General features: G+C 38.9%; 1 protein-coding gene across 2 annotated transcripts in view; it reads right to left on the reverse strand.

Annotated features, from left to right (window-relative positions):
- Window positions 1-8,269: 8,269 nt before the first annotated feature.
- The window catches only part of cpne5a (copine Va), a 69,803-nt gene continuing 57,746 nt past the window's right edge, over window positions 8,270-20,326 (reverse strand). For both annotated transcript variants that reach the window (XM_018666101.2, XM_018666102.2), the window contains 5 exons: window positions 19,180-19,307; window positions 16,873-16,975; window positions 13,734-13,791; window positions 13,414-13,487; window positions 8,270-12,167 (listed from right to left, as the gene is read on the reverse strand). In XM_018666101.2, the coding sequence (XP_018521617.1) occupies window positions 11,979-12,167; window positions 13,414-13,487; window positions 13,734-13,791; window positions 16,873-16,975; window positions 19,180-19,307 (552 nt within the window). In that variant the 3' untranslated portion in view covers window positions 8,270-11,978. The remainder of the gene's footprint in view (window positions 12,168-13,413; window positions 13,488-13,733; window positions 13,792-16,872; window positions 16,976-19,179; window positions 19,308-20,326) is intronic.

A 20,326-nucleotide genomic window follows, 5' to 3' on the forward strand; every position in this document is an offset into this window, starting at 1 on the left:
GAAAACATGCTTGTGACTAAAATAAATAAATAATAATAATAATTTGGGAAGAAAAATGCATCTTCTCTTCTTTTTTTTGTCAAGTCTCGGGAGAACATAAAGCTTTTGGCAGTGAGGCCAGGAAATGAAAGGAAATGGAGTGTCACATACCCCCACAAGCACCGCAGCAGGGTATTAGGGCTAAAGTAATGGATTCCTCACACACGCCATTACTTCAAAGTGGAAATCACGAGGACACTGCTACCTGCAAGGCCAAGCCCTTTTACCAGAAGTAAAACTGCTTGTAGATTGATGTAGATGTTGCAATTCACTCAACTCTCCCTTGTAGTTTATTTCCATTAAGGATGTTGATCTGATTAACACAGACTCCAGTTACCTCATCTGAATCTGACAGATTACAGCTTAACAAACAAAAAGTATTGCAAGGTGAGGTGCATGGTAAAAAAAAAAAAAAAACAGAATCACAGTGTGACTTTAGCTGTTTTAAGATGTTTTTCTTTTCTTCTTGTGCTGTGAAGAGAAAGAGAAGGATCCAGCTGTGTAATTTATAGCTTTGTTCCAGCAAGAGCTCTCAACACATTCTTCAAATGTTACCAGAGACCAAAATTCAGTTCCCCTCAAGACCCACAAATAAAGAAGTTAATGCACATGACAGGCTAGCACACCAACTGTTCTGAGTATCGAAACACTAAATCACAGGGAGTCCCAGATTCATTTTGACCTGCAGAGTCACTGCTGCTGTAGTAAAGGAAAGCTCCCTGACTCTTTGAACAGGACAGTTGGATTTGTTCATGATTTATTTGTGGTTTGGTTTTCATTGTTTTGTTTTTTGGGGGGGTGAGGGAAATCAATTCTGTATTGTGTACATAAATTACTTATTTCAACAAAAATAATATGATAAATCATTGAGAAACATCAACACACTAGTTAAATATCTTATTGTCAAGGTCATGTTTTGTTCCTCTCTCAAGACGACTCGGCTGTGACTATACTTGACATGACTTGACATGGTTATGAATAAAAACAGCTAAGTGCCCTTATGTTCATCTGTTGCTGGTGAAAATACCTTAGTCAACACATTAACCTCACAGGCTAACGAGGTCCAACTTTTTTTTATTGTGACAATAAATATACTTCTACATATATATAACGTCCATAAAACTTGTAGCAAAGATTTGCTGAAACCCAGCTGCGCATATAGTGACAGCATCACATAAAAACCACGCTAAAGATCAGCACCACACACATAACCCTATTTTTGTTTATTTTCCTCCTTAACAAAATATATGGATATGCACATACTTCATATTTTATGCAAATCCATATATTTTTTCCCTCATTAGTTACATTAGCTGTGCCACAATCAGAAGGACCATCTGGGGTAGAAGTACCACTGGTACCCCCACAGCCCTCTCACACTGACACCAACCCTCATGTTACTGATGTGGACATTTAAATTGATATTAAACTTACTTATAACACTTTTCTTTTTTTTTAAGAATTGATAGTTACAATTTTTTTCATGCAAGTGAGCAGTCATTGTGTAGGTGGTAGAAGTTGGCTGTCTAAATCATTTACCCATTTTTACTTAACTGACTTACTGTATTTTAGACTTTCCTGCTCACTTTCTAACTAGTTTTCATGGACTCTCAATTTCAACACATTAATGTTGTTCAGGTGTAACAGCTGACCCAATATATGAATACATTTTTTGGCCACAACCTCACTATAGTCATTATATGTATATGTGTTTTTCAGCACCATGGACAGCACCCAGTGAAGTCCATTACCATGGATCTTCCTTAAATAGAAAAAAAATCCCAAATTTATTGTAACCTGGGGCTTTTTTTAATTTAATTTTATTTTTTTATCTTTCTCTCTGGAGGGTAAGGTGGGTTAGAAAATATCACTAATGTGCAAATGAATATATCTTCCACAAGGCTGGGTTTTGGAGATTTAGAGAAACATTCATCCATGATGCAGAAGGAATGAAGCATCACATCTTCAGTGGTCTGAAGCAAACCAAATGTATCAATTTGACAGACCACTTGACTTGACCCAGCTGAAACAAGAACTTTCCTGGAGGCAAAACCAATGAGCAGCAGGGCTGCCTTTTAACTCAGGCCTCAGAGAAAACCTGATTCCTTATGTCATTTCCACTTTAACGCCTCAAAATGCTGACTGTGTCAGTTTTCAACGGCTCCTCAAAGACAACACCTTTCTGACAGAGCTGTGTGGGAGATGAGAGCCAACTTAGAGCTCAGTATAGGTGTTATCAAAAGAGCAACGCAAGTCTTTCAGCCAGCTGGGGCAGACAATAAGAAAGCCATTGGTTTCTGCACTTTGTAGTGATTTCTCTCAGTCCCTTTCCCCCAAACTATCGTAGAGAGCTGGAACGACGAAGCCGAGCTGTGTCAAACCCACACAGCAGCAGAGGCTGTTATCTTTTTGCTCACACTCTACTGCTATTTCTGTTTCTTCTGCCAGTGTTTTTGTGTGTGGGGGTACACAAACACACATATGGCAATGTGATGTATGTGTTTGTGTGTCTTCTGAGGGGGTAAATACACAAGGATGAGCAGGAGTGAGAGGGATGAGAGTTAGCACAGCAGTCACAGAAACATCTCTGTCGAACGAAGAGAAGGATTTGGGGAGGAGAGGTAAAAACTGCCAAATTCACGCAAAAAAAAGCAATTATTTTGAGAAATGTAGCTGTACCAAGAACCAAGATAATTTTAAGCAATTCTCTTTTCCACAAACCATCATTAAAAACTGGGAGTTCTCCACATTGCTCAGCTTCATGCTGGAGACACATCAGCCGAGACAGTTTGTCAGTTCATCATTAAACGTTGTTCAGGATTTTCCGCATGTGTCAAGCTTTTGAACGTCAGAGGAGAACAACAACACTCTAGTGTACAGTCTAATTCATTCATCGCATTCTTTCACATCAAAAGAGCCACAATCAGAAAGCCTTGAATTCACCAAGAGACATTTTTTCTCTATTTTTTCTTTATCCAAGGAGCAGTCATTCATCACTCCCTCTTTGTTAATATCCCATAAGACCATAGGAGGGAGTCTCTGGCTTACACAGGCCCAGATCCAACTGCTCGTGGATGACTCACAGGACAGTGCTTCTCTATGGGGGAGCTCCCTCTTCCCTCCTCTCTCCTACTGTACTCGCTTCATGTTCTCTCCTGCTGTCTCTCCTCCTCGCCACACTCTTTCTCCCTCCTCTGTGCTCTCTCTAATCTCCTTTGCTCCTCATTCCAGCCTCCCACCCTCTCCCTCCATCCTCTCTCCACCTGCCAGCTTTTCTTCCCTTTTTCGATGCCCCTCTCTATCATCTTTAAAGTCACCGCTCGCCTCCCTACCCTTCATCATCTCCTCCCTCCCATATATTTTCTTTTACCAGCCTCTTCTTCTCCTTCTCCTCCAGCCACAGAGATTAGAGACCTGGTTCAGAGTCGCTGAAGAGGTAATCTAAGGGGGACAGTAAATACATGCAGAGGGTACAGCAGAGAGCAGTTGTCAGAGTAGGAAGTCTTATCTGAGCCCTACGTGAAACTACCACCTACTTCCAGTTTTTTTTTCTTTCTTTTTTTTTGAAATCTCCAAAGCCTTTTATTGCATGACAGGGCTTGTCAAGCCAGGCATTGTGTGCACTTTTCAGTTTGCTGCTAAATGGCACACACCGACCAGGGAATAGTTCTCACTACTGAAATAGTTTACGGCTGCTTGCAGCATCAGCACTCGGAGATGTAACTGCCATTTGATTTGCATGAGATCAAATCAGAGTGAATGTCTTACAGTTCTATGTGGCTGTAGAAAAATTATTAGAGGGGCAGGGTATTTTTGCTGAAATGAGCTTAGTCTGATTTTTTTTTCCAATTCCATATTTATAGCCCTTTAATCAAGCCTTCCCTTTATTATATCTAAAAAGATCTCTTTAGTGCCATGATGTGGCTTTTTACAATTTAGAAAGTTACTCATATGATCAATGCAAGTCTATAGGCAAATAAAATTTATGACAAAATATGTCCACATCCGACACATAGAGGTGGACTGCAGTTGCCAAAATTGTAACAACAAACAGCTGAAAAATGAATTTGCTCAATGAAGTGACAGTGCTGTAGTTGTGGTTTGGGAACAGTCATGGTCATGATTTGAAAAAAACAAACAAACAAAAAAAACAACAACAACAAAAACAACTTTGACTGAAAATGGAAAACAAACAACTGTCTCCCACGTTCAAGTCCAGTGTATGCAGCATGTGCGTGTCAGTATTCGGGCAGTGATATGTCCATACATCTAACCACTTTTCTTTGTGGGCTTATACAACCTGCTTGATTTGTCCAACCAGTCATTCAGACACTCAGTTAACTGTCAGACAAGGATAAGAAAACCAGTAAACATTCATAATTGAAGTATTTTTGCTTTAAAAAAAATGACCTAAACAATTATTCTGTTATCAAAATGATTGCATATTAATTTTTTATCTAGTGACTTAATTAATCACGCACTTATTTCATTCTCTTACTTCTGTGGGCAAATAAAACTGTATTATAAATCAGTCGATTAGGTTCAGACCCCATTATAGTTATGTACCTTCTTTTTGTGCCGCCCAGGTTTGTGCTTGCATGTAGAATGAAATAAAATCACTAAAATATCCCTGACATTTTCAATTTCAGTGTTGTTTTTGTCCATAATGGGAATGCATTTTTATGGGGAACAGGCTGTTCCAATGTGCAGCAAACAGTAAATAATCCTCACTCTGCCAGGATGTAATGATATTCAGCACATCAGACTCCCCCCTGAGAAGTCAGCAGTCTTGTATATAGGTACTCAGCTCTTCTCAATGTTGTATTTGTTGATGTTATTAATGTGCATGGTCAGTCCGTTAACTGGCGCTTTGATATTTTCAATGTCAGTGTTCATCCCTTCAAGGCAGAAGATGTGATATTTACTGATGAGATTTACCTGAAGGTTTTTCCAAACTAAAAATACCCACTTTGTCCTTTTGAATGTAAAATGAACAGGTAAATAAACATACTTTTCAGTGAATTTGACACATTATTTAAGATTATTCATCACAATTATTTTCTATTTGGACATCTATCCCAGCTGACAAATCTCAAATACATTATTTCATATAGGCAGTAATGGGAAACCACCCACTGCTCCACTCTGGCTCCATTATCGTGCACTGAAAACTCTCTCGTTCCTATAATATCATTCTTTATGCTCGCCTAATGATGATTTATGGCTGATGCAAGGGCAGCTAGTGAATCGTGGTGGTAGTGAGTCCATTTGTGCTGCAGAGCGAGAACTGTGTTGTGGCCCCCAGGGTGAGTGGAGTTCATTTTGAGCAGCAGAGCAGAAAGGTTACAAAAGAGAGCTATACCATACAGTCAGTGTGAGAGGCGATGAGTAGAAGCTGTAACGATCCTTCCCCGAACTAACCCCTGAATCCAAATCTGAAAAGAAATAGGCATGTGTTTCCAATTGACCTGAGCTCTACAAATTGGTGGATGTTGTTCCACCCACCATTAGACAAGAGGCAGCTCTCATTGCTGCTGGAGAACCTGGAGGCTGTTTTAACAGGGCGGAGCTGGCAGACAGTGCTGTGACATACCGTGACGAGATCTGGTTCTGGTTGGTTCTCAGGTCAATACTGAAACTCCAATCCACCCTGATCTCTGATTAGAGTGGGAATAGCTTCTGTACACCTCTCTCCTCGCCCTGTTGGACAGATTAAAAACAGACATTGAGTCCAGGGGGGCGTCTGTTAGCTGCTGACCACACTGACTGCTGACATTATTAATTCACAAACACATAGTTAAAAACTGCAGGGTTGTCATTGCTCTGCCAATGTAAAAGTTGCAAGTAGCAGTACATTGGGTTTCATTTTTATCTGTAGTTTACTTATCTTGAATTCCTGATGCAGTTAAAATGTTGAAGCAAGCATAAGCATTACTACACTGCCAACTAATCATATAGATATGAAATCATGCAATGGCATACAGGATCATACTTTAGATACTCAATATGATTGATTGTGCAATGTTGACAAACCCACAGGTCAATGGTCAAATATATTTAACCAAAGGACTAGTTTTTAAGGACATTTTAAGATAAGATCAATAGCTGGATCAATAGTTGGATGAGAAGATTGATACAACTCTCATTTCTGGTGGATAATTATAAAACTGGATTAGATTATTTTAGCACAAAGACTGGAATAAGGGAGAGAGGAGTCTCAGATTATGATGACAGGACTTCAGGAAGTCATTATGCCCAGCCAAGAAATAATCGTTATGATGTGTTAATCAGTGAACTTTATAGATGTGCTAGTAGGTGGATTTTGTTTCCTCTGAACAGAGCCAGGCTAGCTGTTTGCCCCCGTCTCGAGTCTTTATGCTAAGATAAGCTTTTTATCGATTGATACCACTCTCATATCTGTAAAATCTTTTCATTTAAATCTTGGCAGGAAAGCGAATAAGTGTGTTTTCCCAAAGTGTCAGACTAGTCCAGCGTCTTTGCTGTGTGGAGACTATAGTGAGAGGGGTTTTTCAGTATCTATTTTGGCTCATAAAATGTTCCCTGCCAGAGCTCCAGAGTAATTGGTGTAATTCGTTCTGAGCAGTACTCTCTTGTGAATGATTTTTGCATATTATACATGTGAAATTTTATATATAAGTAGGGTATAATTCTATGTCATTAGCTGTTGATTTTCTTCCTGGCTGCCAGTCGGTGGTTATTGTTCAGGCAGTAAGTGGGTGGGCAAGGGAGGTGTTGGCTCTGTCTTAGGCTGGTAATTTATGGCTTCAGCTGCCGTCTCCCTCTCCCCAGGTGGACAGCTTGATTCGTCAGCAGTGCATCTTATTAGGGGGAGAAAAACACATTTTAAGGGGAATACAGTCTGAGCAGACAGCACTTATTGTTGATTGGATGCCATTCTCTCTAGGGGATAGGTGTGTAGATACAAATCAACCATCTTGTTTAAAAAAAAAAAAACTGTGATAAGAATCTTGTGACAGCAGCTTTTGTAATGTATAATCCGAAAAAAGGAACTGTAGTTAAAACAGCTGAGCTTAAAGGGGAACTCCATTAATTTTACATATCAAAGTCTGTTTACAGGTCTTTGGGAGCACTACTGCATAAGTGACAAAAAGTTGTATGAAGCCTTTTGTGGCTCCAGAGGGAGCTGCAAGAAGTCTGCTAAGTGAGGACTACAGGTTTGACAATGAAAAGTATCTGGGGGTGCAGAGTTAGAAAGAGGTGAGCTCACCAAACGTCTGTTGCCTGCCACTTTCCTTTGCTTCAGGCTAGTGGCTTAAGGCAAATTCAGTCCCTACTAGCATAACACACCAGGATCTCTGACCAAACTGTCAGCTGTCAGGTGGGTAATGTAGGCACCAGGTTTTGACAGGCAAGAAGAATGCACAGAATTTTAAAAAAACAAAAAACAAAAACAAAAAATGTAAGCAAATCTTTGTCATAATAATTTGAATTATGTCAGCAACCTAAAAAATGTAAACACTACTGAAAACTTAGTGTTAAGATTCATATACCATTTAATTTAATGCACTGAAATATTTGAAAATGATCTTTCTAAATCTATGTGGTCTCATTTCAATTTCAATTCACAAATTGTCAATTGTCCACTTTAACCTGTACAATTTCAAAAACTTTATTTCCAGTGTATATTTATTTTAGGGTTCTCAAATTCGGACAGAAAATTCATGTGGCTAATATTCAAAAGCTTTATTCAAGTTACGCTATTTCAATAAAAATTTATTCTCTGTTTTGTATGATGCAATACGTTCAGTGGCATTTAAATTTCAACACTAGGTGTTCAGTAGTGATTTAATTTCACCTCAGTATCACTCAGTCTGCTGCTGTCCACAGCTTTACAGAGCTGTATAATGAGTTTCAACTCATTGTTTAGCTTTCCAGCCTACAACTTTATTGTTTTGGCTCACTCTTACCACTCTTGTAATGTTGTCTTCAGCCGGAGTACGCAGCGAAATGATGTAAAAACCTACTGTGTGCTACCTGCCCAACTTCAAACAGTGGACAGGCACAGTTGGCAACTTTTCTATTTCCAGATACTACTGTCAATAGCTGGTGGAGACCAAAAGAGAGTGAATATTGGACTCGTATTCATCCAGTGTTTAAAAAAAAAGGTTTAAATGTGGGTTACTCTTTCATTTTACTTGTTTTATCTCATACCGATTAAACATACAAAAACCCCCATCTTGCATTCTGCCAAAGTTGTCAATATTTTATTAATCTTGAGTTAAGGCAATCCATTACAAAGCATTTCACAAACCACAGTATGACGACAATATCATGTCCAACACCTGGTTTGGAAATTATTCAGCATGCAAGTCAGAGACCAAGAGAGGTATGTAAACAACCTGGGATAAAACAGGAGTAGTGGCAAGAAGAACCCATACAGTATGTGTCTCATAGGAACAGAATGGAAAGAACCCAGAGATACAACATGCTAGAAGTGGCTGTTATTTCTAAATAACATCGGAAATAACAAACAAAGCACATGGGAGATGCACTAATCAGGTGAAATGAAGGCAGATTACCAAACTTCCTGCCATTTTGGCACAAACATGCACATTGTCTAAAGAGGCCAAGTTCATCGGAACATATTTTGGCACTGAATAGTCTTTATACGGGGCTTATGTACATAATTAGGTTTCAGCCTCAGAGAAAAATCAAAATGAAGGGATAATCAAAGCCATTTCCACCAAGAGAAAATAAATAATTGTGCTGTTGGAAAGACATCTTCTAGACTGAAAATTATATTTCATAACAATTCAATGTTTCACAATTGCATAAGTGTCATTACTGTGCTCATTTCATATCTATTTATTATTTGTTTAGTACTGGGAATAGTAGTAGATTTTGAAACAGGCCTCAGGGGGGAAAAAACAGTACAGTTTATTGTAATTTTAGTACAACAGCCAAAAAGCCATTTTAACCTACCTTAACTGATTTTTGAGCAATGTTAATGAGATGAAATATGTTTGAAATGTGCACACAACATACGACCCCACCTACCCTTCATGTTTTCATGTCCTCTTTTCTCAGACATTTGCCATCGCACTCAGGATATGAGCTGCATGCTGATGATGACTCAGTGGGCAACATGCCTCCTAAATGATGAACTTTCCTAAGTTAATTTTCTGAGTAATGAGTACCGTGTAATTGATTTGAAATTAAAAATGTGAAAATAATTCAAATCACTTTGAAAAGTAGAGTTTAAAGAGATTACTTGCAAAGTAAATATATCAGATATTTGATATTTTAATTAGTAAGTCATAATACTTAAATATATCTAATAACAAATGTACTCAGTGTATATTAATTATTTCTTTTTGGCTTGAATGGCTTTCTGTAGAGGTATACTGGTATTTATGAGCGTTATGTAAGTAAACTTAATGGCCTCATTTCAGTTCTGATGAACAAGAGAATTTGGCAGCAGATTAAAAGCTGCTTTGTCTTCTGAGGGAGAAACGTCATCACCACTGAAAAATTAAAACAGAAAAAAAAAAGAGAAAGAAAAAGAAATATGGAGCCGGGCCGATGACAGAAGGAGTTCACTGCCTCTGGACTGAGTTTTTGCTACATCATCAGACTATCTGCTCTCTGAGAGCACTAAAGCAGTGGGAGTCAAAGACCATAAAACAGATTACAAAGATCGTAAAGCAACATGAATTACGTAAACACAAGACAAAGTATAACAACGGCAAGAAATAAGAGCTTCACATTCTCAGAGGACAACACAACAAATCTTTGTAAACGTTAGTTCTCCAGTGTCATTCAAAGAAACTCTGTAAGTACAAAGCAAGACTAAATAACACAACAGATCAAAAATAAATTCATCTCTTAATGAAACCCATGAATGTTTACTTTTTCCTTGAGGCAATGTAAATAGCCACAGATGAATTGTAAACAAGTCTTGACTTTGAATATTGTACAAGAAGGCTCAGCGACACTGTTAACTCTCATTACTTCAAAGATCATTAGTGAAGAGCTGTAAGTATAAAAAGTACACAACACTGGTTGAGACAGTGCGCATCAGCCACTGAGGCTGTTATAGTCCTAATCTTGCAACAGTTTTATCATCACCAACGTTTTCTGTGTGTACATCTTAAACATGAGACCTGCTGCTGCTGGCAGAGTAACACCTGGGTAACAGAATTTGGATATGTTTCCATATAATAGGCACATTTGGATCGAGAAATTGAGTGACTGAGAGATGCTAGTGAAAACAACGGCCATTATAAATAGAAAACTTAGGATGCACACAACTGGGCCACAATGGCTGTAACTGTCTTTTAAAAATTTATATACAGTCACTAAAAGGAAATGCAGTGACTTGAATTAAATTGTAAAATAAAATAGTGAAAGTCTTAGGTATTAAAACAATATCCCAATGTTTTGTTATAAAATGGGCTGTCTGGGAACACTTGATGTTTTAAATTTGAAAAAGTAAAACACAGAGGACACGATGCACATGTAAGACACTGACTGACTCAGAACAAATGGACTTGTAACCATTCTTGTTTTGTGCAATCACTTTGATGTTTTCTTTAAATCACTTTAAAAAACATTCAACACCCAAATATCTCATATTCTGTTGCAAGATTTGTGATTGTTCAGTTTTCATACTGGGAAAACAAATCAATTTAAGGAGGAAAAAGAAAGTGGCTATTAGCTGACATCAGTCTTTCAAAAGTTTATTTGTAGGGTCCTTTAAAAGTACTGGGCAAAATCCCAGAAAATAAACCATAACCACAACAAATATAATGGAAAGAAGCATAAACAGCAAGATAACAAATGGGATTTGGCAGCATGACTTAAGCAGTATAATTAACCTGTCTGCATACTAACAGGGGGAGCAAGTGGGTGCTTTGAATTATTCATCTGTTTTTCTGTAAACATACTGTTTTTTATGATAAATACAGGTTCATTTTAATACAACAGTATAATGGTTTTCTTATAAATATACTGTTATCCTGTTTAAAATGATGGTGGAAGACCATATTAACACCACGTTAAAAACATATTGTGTGGTCCTTTCCATTATTTTCATTGTGGGAGCTGTTGGTTCTTTCAAAATAGTGGTTTTCAGCTTATTAACATTATAACCTTTGTGCTTTTTATTTGGACAGTAATTAGTGCATTCTGTTAATATAAATACTAGAAATATGTATAAGACGTGGTGCTGGAAAATTAGTATGGCAACAGCTCACAGCAGGTCATCTACATTACAGCTTGCAATCAAAAATTATCCATCACTGAAAATGATTCATAAACTGCTGAATAGGTTTCATCACATGCTTTTATATTACAGTCCTTATCAAAGTAGAAATGGGGATTTTTTTTATTACACTTGTCACAAAATATAAGATGGAAAACTACTGGGGAAATATGACTTTAATCCCCACCCTTTAAAACCCCCTCAAAGGAATAAATTATTTCGGCAATAAATAAATAAATAAGTATACACATGATCTCCTAGTATAACACACATCAACTCCAAAAGGTATCACAAACATGATACACACTGGCACATTCTAATATATGTATGCCTTCAAACAGGCCCTCTCTATGGGTTTACTTGCTATCCATTACATCACCACTTTGACAGGTTTGACAGCGAACGACTAAAACCTCCCTCTACACCGGGCTCCTCTCAGCGCTCTCATCCTCAAGCACTGAGAGAGAGAAAAACTCCCTGATCATCATCATCAGCACGTTCCCCCAAAACAGTCTTAGTGCTCCAAAAACCACAATGGAGTCTCATCATCTTTTTGTTTAGCCGGATTAATATTTACGAAAGGGCCTCGAAAGCGATTCCATTTTCCCCTTCTAAGGACGGTTGGTGGAGGCGGGTTCCAATCAATCCCAAACTTGCCCAACCCCAATGCAGAGCTGTGTGTGGGGAAGGGGGCTCAGACGGGGTTGGTCTGGGGGAGGTCGCCAGGGGAGTAAGCTGGTGGGATTGGGTTGGGTTTAATGCCTCTGCTCTTCATGTAGGAGATCAGCTGGTCAGGGATCTCAGCCAGTACGTCTTTAGCCAGCCTCGCCATGCTCAGCACATGGTTACCTGTGCGGTCCATGTAGTCTCTGAACGGGACAAACTGTTGGACCACGGGAAAGAAAGGTGTGACCTTATTAAAAGACTGTATCATGTATGCAGGGATTTAGTCCAAAAGGCTTCAGCGGACTAAACCATTTACAGATGATACTTGATGCACATTCAAGTTCCACCTACAGGTAGCATCAGATTTTACCCAGTGATAGCACCACTTTGATCACACATAGTCTGGCCTTATTGGACTGTAATTAATTAATTAATTAATTATATTTGCCATGTTTATCTTCTTTCATTTACTTTATGAAATTATTATGACTTGAAGTACATGTACTTAAATAACCAGATTTACATGTTTATAACTTCCGCGTGTTTCACTGTGGACAGACATTTGCAGTATAAATGGGCTTTTTAAATTTTGTGTTTGCAGGAGGAAACACACGCAGCTCCAGCTGACAGCTCACAGTACATGCCGTCACCACATGGTTGGTGTGGCCACCATAGCCCCGACATGACATTACGGGGATATACAAATCAGTGAGACTGTTCCCTTTGGTACATGCATTTTTTTGATCATTTACAGGTGAATATTTTCAGTTTAACCATGGACCTCAAACTTGAGCAGACAGCAAACATCAAATTCTGTGTCATATCATGTCAAGGTTCATCGTAGGTGGCAAGAGTTGGGTCTATGGACCCACACACCAAACAGCAGTCTTAGCAGTGGAGGGGCCCACAGTCTCTTAAGACCAAAGAAGGTGAAAGAGCATGCTCATCATTTTCTTTGACATTCGTGGCCTTGTGCACCATGAATTCCTCCCTCAGGGTCAGATGCAGAGTTCTGATCTGCTGCACTGTTCTTACATCTGAGGGAGGACATTTGTTGCATACGACCTGAACAAAATCTTCACAAACACCCCCCACCACCTGCTCTACTCGCCGATTTGGCTCCCTGCAATTTTGTCCTCTTCCCCAAAATGAAATTGAAGCTGTTTTGACACAGTGAGGGAGATCCAGAGCAAGCTGCAGATGGTGCTTGATGCACTTACAAGACTTCCATGGAGAGTATTACTAGTAGTGTGGCTACAAATCTAAGTAAAAATGTTTTTATTTTTTATTTTGGCAGTAGAGGAGAAGTGAGAAAGTCATCCAAATCTGAAGAGTTTACTCTTATTTGAGCATGAACGTCTACATGTCTACAAGTGAAAATGATACTTTCGGCCAGTGTGCCTTTGAGCTGTTTCCTTGCCACGATGACCAGAGAGTGAGACCAAACATCAGACACATCTCACCTGTACAATGTCTCTCTCTGCCAACTTCCCCCGTGAGGAGATCCTGATGTCATCACCATCCAGCTCGACCATGGCTACAGAGAAAAAATGTTTTATCAAAACAAAATCTCTAATATGCCTTCGTATTCAAATGGCACGCATGTCAATTTCTAGTTAATCAAGAAACTAGTCGGGGGAAAAAAAAATATTTTCATACTGTGAATTGAATAGTTGTGGCAAGCCTGAAACAACCTCTGATGCAAAAACACAACAAACTGGTTTCTGCCGTTTTTCTTTTAAAACATATTTTTTCTCCAAAGAACTTTAGTCACTGTTCTCACCATCAAACTCAGCTTGACCAACTCCAACAATGATGACAGACATGGGGAGTTTAGCTGCCTGTCATGGACAAGAAGAACAAACAGTCAGTTGTCATTCAGATACCTGGAGGAGCACAAATTGTATTTTCTGGAAAAAAAAAGCCTGACATCAGAGTTTCTATCAGAGTATTGACGGGTTACATTTCCAATTATTTGTATCTTTCTCCCAATTCAATTTTCATTCAGCAAAGCCAGTATTAATGTGAAAGCACAATTCCCCAGAGAAGCCAGAGACAAAAACAATAATGAACAAGATAAAATAAGATAAACACAAAAGATACATAGCATAATAACAGTTTCTTGACTGTGTTTCACATCACATTATGTTGCATAGTTTGGGTTTCTCTGGGACTGAGAGAAAATAGAAAATACATTATTCAACTTAGGGGCCCCAAGGTTGTTATAAGCCAGCATATAACTGAATATCCTTGCTAACTACTATACAGTGCGCTCATTTCAAAGGCTGCTTTTACAATGTAGAACACCAAACGAGTTAAGAACATAAAATTACACAATGTTCTTGTAGTTTAAATTCACAAATAAAAGCAGTGGAAAAAACGTGAATGGTGTCAACTGCTGTATTCATAAAACATGGTTACTTCATCTTACACACTTGCATCACACAGTCTAGCATTATTTATTCATCATGTTTGCATATTGAAATGTTTCAAATACTGTCTAAGTGAGAACTAGAAAGCTACATGTCCAGCCTACTTAAGTCCAATCTAAGTAAAACCCAAACATACATAAAAAAAAATTGATCTTTGACACAGTCTGTGGTGAGGAGGTTACTCCACTGCATGAATTTAGACCACAGTCCTGATGTGGAGAACGTGAAAGCTCTGGCATGAATGAATGATATGCTTGTGGTAGAAATGCATTTACAGGGGTAAAAGTAGGTCAGCTTTCCTGGAAAAACCTCCCTGAGGAAAGAGGCCTGTCACAGATAGGAGTGAACAGAGTGAGAAGGACCACCCTCTCCATGTCCTCCATCATTATTCTCCCTCCATCTCTTCATTTTTTTCTCTCCATCCACCAAGCTCATTCCTCATGACCTCTTGCTCTCTACACAGAAATACATACTCTGTTTGCCCCTTTTTCAAGCAGCAGAAGACCCCAAAGGCATATATTTATAAATGCCAGATCAGATTCTGTATCCAGAACTGAATTATTCAGTCTACACCATTTGTTACTTTGCCTGTACTGTAAAGTCACTCAGGGGATTTCACTCCACCCTGTCTGGACTCATGCTTCTTCCTCTCACTGCACAGAACCACTATAAACACAGCAGATACCTGTTCTCATGATAAGATTTTATGGTACATTTAAGGACAATACCAATGTTTTGGGATGATTGTCACTAAAGTCATCACTGTAGCATCCAGTGTGCTGAGTACATGCAATTAAAACCCTGTTTCAGCTTGTTCTCCTTCATTGAAGCCTTAAGCTGTTTACATTGAGTGAAATATTCATAACCAAGACACTCTTTTCTATGGCTGCACCATTCTATCAAATGGAAATATTTTAGATGTCTCATGCATCATTTTATATGCATTTCAACAAAATCAATCCTGACATATTTTGTATGTTTGGAAACTCAGTGGCTCAGTGGTCTAAACAAAGTGTGGCTGCATGGCATGAGGGACTGAAGAGGTTAAGAGGTCAGGAAGTTTTTAAAATAAAAAATTAAATGTGACAAACTAGGAATATGCACTGGCAGAGTATCTGTTCTTGTGACAAATCAGAAATAATTTGAGTACTTCTTTTTTTTAGTCAGTTAAGTGTCTAAAGTTCTCCACACAGGTGAAATGTTTGCTTTGTGGATTCAAAATGAGTAAATGCGCTCTCTCAAATGCAATCCTTTAAAGTGTGGTTTAATTTGAAAATATTCATGGTTTTTATTAAGTTACTGGACGAGACATCCAGACAACAAACTGACATAATCTAATACCTGGGCACAAATTAAATTATTTTTTGGCACACCAGGTCAGTGAGAGAACTCTCTTTTATAATTTATAATCCTAAAATGAAATTTGGAGCTTAAAGGAAAAATATCAAAGGAGAGAGTTGGAGTTTGTATTTACCCCAGAGGCTGTCCTGTTAGATGTGTGGCCATATTAGTCACTGAAGGCTAAACTGTGCTGTGGTTTGGGGAACAAGGAATCCAGAATAAACATTACAGTACAGTTTGGCCAGCAGCAGTAATTATAACATTACCGACAGAAATCTGCTGCGTGATCCTTACAGACACCTCAAGAGATACATCACAGCAACAGAGAGCACAAATAAGAAAGCAAAAGTGCAGAGATGAGTATTGCATGTAACTCTCATTATGATTCATCTCTACAGGGCAAAGGCTAAATGCCAGGTGAAGCAGGGCATTTGGTCCTTTGCTCTGTGGGCAGAGAAAAGAGAAGCCAGGTCCAAACTGAGAGGTGAGAGAGGTGGCAGCAGGACACAGCAGGTTGGGCCCGAGCAGTGCAGAGCAGCAGACAAGATCTTAAAAGGAAGGTGTGGCTGTTCGAATGGTTTGATTAACAGTCGCAAATTCCCTTTAAACCCAGTCTGCTGGGGGTCAGAGCACGGTGTATCTGGTTGACGATGACTCACTGAGTGCCAGCCTTACCACTGTGAACATATTCCAACTATAAATGAGACACAAAAATATGCAGAATGCAGCAAAGGCGAGATAAACAATGAATTCTTACAAATTCGACCAAACAGGTGCCTCGGATGGTGCGCTGTATAAGACCCCTGCCTCTAATAAAGTGAACCTGTTGACCTGAGACTCAATCTCAGCTGAGCCCCTCAGCCTCCTGAGGGTCTCAAATAAGAAGGAAAAATATTGGACAAACAGAGCACCCAAGCACAGGGGGTGAGACAAGTGGAGCAGAAAACATCCCATAAATCCTCAAATCTAGCGCTACTGGCTTGTAAAGCCCTCAAAGTAACAGAAAGCCTGAGAGCAGTGCCACAGAGAGCTAAAAGCACCTGCGATGCTGATGCCCTGAGCCGAGGCAAAGAGAGAGACAGGCAGACAGACAGAGAGAGAGAGAAAGAGAGGTGAACGTCCTCCAGCGAGTGTTAGACATGCACTTACATTCACTATGGCCTCCTTGGTCTGAGCCATGTCTGATATGACGCCATCAGTGATGATGAGCAGGACAAAGTACTGAGATCCATCCTGAACCGCAGCTGCATACCTGAAACAGAGAAATCATCAACACAGCATGGTTTAAGACAGCACTGCACACACAACGTTCAAAACAAAGTTCAAAACTGAGGGAGACTGCATGTTCATGGATTTACAAGAAACTCTGAGATTGGTTTGAACAACTGGAGAGAAAGTCTAAAAGCAGCAACCACGGTGTCAGAGATTAAAAAATAAACATTAAAAAAACACGTTCTTCAGAAACAAACTCCCCCTCCGCCCAGCGTGTGACACAAAAGCTTAATATAGAAATGTAAAGAAATAAAATATGTTGTATAGCTCTTCATGTCTCAGAGGTCTATCCAGACACTATTATGAAACCCATCAGAGACACCACAGTGAGTGTGGCCTAGTTTCAATCGCCCATCGCTGGCTGCTCCATGAATAATTTATTAAACTGTTTATGCAAGTGCTGCAGTCTTATTCTTTCAGAACATTATTGATTGCCCAGCACTCAATTGACCAGACTTGATGAGGTAAAAGGGGGAAAAGACGTGTCAGATCATCGTGAGAGCCAAGGACAGGTCGGAGGTGAGCCCTCGCTCTCGCTTTTGGTTTAGGTAAATTTGACTGTGAGTCACTGACATTTTAATCAAAGAGCGTGCCCAGTCAGTGACAACAGCACAACACTCACTGGAGACATTTGACCATGTTACAATACTGCATTATAGATAATCAACATTTTTAAGATTAAGATTTCTTCACAGATGAGAGCAAAGAATTAGCACATATAACATTAATATTTAACATCATATTATACATCCAGTACACATCTGCACTTGGAATCAATACCTTTTACCCCTTTAAGAGCATTGCCAGCTTTCATTAATTTTTTTAAAATCTAATTAATCAATTTTCTCTCTGTACTGCATTCAAAATGTGAAGTGAATGTGAACTCCAACTGTTCTAATGTTATGGTGTGTTTCTGGTCACGTAAAGAGTAATTTTAATCTTTTCTTCAGCAGTTTACTGGATGACCTATTTCAGTTGTTCTTAATAGCGTAGCATATCTCAAGGTCTGTTACATCTTTGTGAATTTTTAGTATTTGAGTTTTACTGCACCCTTAGTTATACTGGACCCTTAAGGCATGGAGAGACTGTAGAAAGTGTGTTAATATAAATGTATCAAGTCTCCAGTTGCTTTTAATCCAGACTATTCACAGTCATAATGTCAAATTTTTTATTGGGTATAAAATTCTTCAAATTTTTTATTCTTTGAAATCATGCAAAGAGGTCTACGGGGGGCTTTTTTCTTATCCTTTTTTTTTGTTTGTTTGTTTAGAAATTATTATGCCTGTGTGTCTGTGTGGACAATGAACAGGACTAGACAGGATAAGTACACATGTCCCTTTATTTTGGGGAAGAATATTTTTCTGTTGTAAGTGACAGAAAGTTCTTCTGCTGCTTTAGATGAAGTTGCAGTTATGTTTTGTCCAGGGCACCACATTATTTCTCATTCCAAGTCAGTGACTGGTCTGTTTAAATCACTAAAGATCATGTCCAGGTTAATCTAAACTTCTTGTACATCTTCTAATGATAAAACCTACTTACATGGACTTAAATTTGTGACTTTAACTTCAGTATTGTTCCATTATTGACAAAACTCCAGTGACCAGTGGCTTTGCTGCAAGTTAAATTTCCAAGGCCATAACACTTCACTTAAACCCCCCATGCTACTATTTCAATATTTAAAAGCCAATTTTTTAACAAATCACATCAGCTGTGTATTTAATGTGGTGCAGCCCCATTTGTACTAAATCTTATTAATTCAGTTTGTGCATTTATTCCATTTGCGATGACAGGATGTTTGTAATGGTGTACTGAAGCACATGGCGGTCCATTCACAATAACGCTTTTTTTACTGAACAATGTGACTCATCAACACATCTGAAAGGCTACATGACATGAATCCATTTACAAGTCCTCTGCCAATCCCACCATCTTACCATTACACTTTCTGCTGTGACTGTGGCACCTGCACTCTACTGCGTCTGGCACCACATATGCCTTATTACCATTTCTATTCATCTCAGCCTGACAGCTGATTGTTTATTTTCCCTTCATTAGTTCTGCTCAATTCACAGGGAAACCATCACTCACTGTCTTGGTACCTCTGACAGCGTGCCTTATTTACAGATTGACTTTCAGAGAAAGAGTAACTGATACGTTCACTGGGACAGATATTTGTGTTTGTACCTTGCCACATGATTAACAACAGGGGCGAAGTTGGTGGGTCCATACAGCTGAACCGTCTTAAGGCTTTGATGGTAAGCTTCGAGAATCCCCTCCATGCCGTTACAGTACGGGTTCTCAATGTTGCCATTCTGAGAGAAACAAAACACAAATAGTACATGTTTCAACAACAATGGTGTTCCAGCTGTACCACACAGTGTTTAGGACTTAAAGCTGCAAGAACTGATTTTTAGTTTATTGCTGGCACCTCTGTTGTAACTATCCAAGTTAGTGATGTGCTTTGTTTGGGTGTGGTCAGACGTCTGCCCTGCTGCAACCATTACCAACACCCAACTTCTACATCACTACAGCAAGGCGTGCAGTTAAACTACTGAGGGCTATGCCATTAATTTGGTCTTTAAAATTTTGAAATTGCTTTTTACATTTTGAAATTGAGACCTTTGATATCAATACCATCGCTCTGCATGTGTGTAAAACTAATGGTCACTTACTGACAGAAAACTACCATCATGCATTTCACAGACGTGGAAAAAAGACTGAAGTAATATCTGTAACTGTTTCTGATTTTGTCATCTAACACCTTGTACATTGTGTGTCACTGTATATTTCCTTGAATATAGTGAATAAGTAAATAGTAACTATCACAGTCAACAGTCAACCAGGTCAGATTTATACATGCACCTTGTTATACAACAGATTAGCAGGTCAAACAAGCCTAGACAGTTACTTCATGCTGAGGGCAGGATCTTTGAGATGCTGCATTCACAGCACCCATCTGAAAGACGTAGCACCTGCCTTTGCTAAAAAGCACAGGAAGCTAACACAATGTCATTTTTTGTAATCGGATGCACGAATATGCAAAACAAAGCAAAATGAGAGTAAATAAAGGCGTTTTGGGGATTGGCCTTTGACTAAAGTTTTGCTTAGGCTGCTTTTAGTTAAAGCTAAGCTAAGCTGAAGACACGCTGACTACATGTTTTTCCCACAGTGCAGCAGTGATGCTGCAGCTGGATATGTTCTCAGTTACCACAGATGCTTCTCCTCCATAAAAAAAAATCTAGTGTAGAGTTGCTTTTTAAAGGCAGAATGACATTATGAAAACATTCTTTGCTCCCAGAGATGTGCTTGTCAAACTTTGCTTCAAAGGTTA

This window comes from Lates calcarifer, linkage group LG6, assembly GCF_001640805.2.
Source record: "Lates calcarifer isolate ASB-BC8 linkage group LG6, TLL_Latcal_v3, whole genome shotgun sequence".
NCBI classification, from domain to species: Eukaryota; Metazoa; Chordata; class Actinopteri; family Centropomidae; genus Lates; species Lates calcarifer.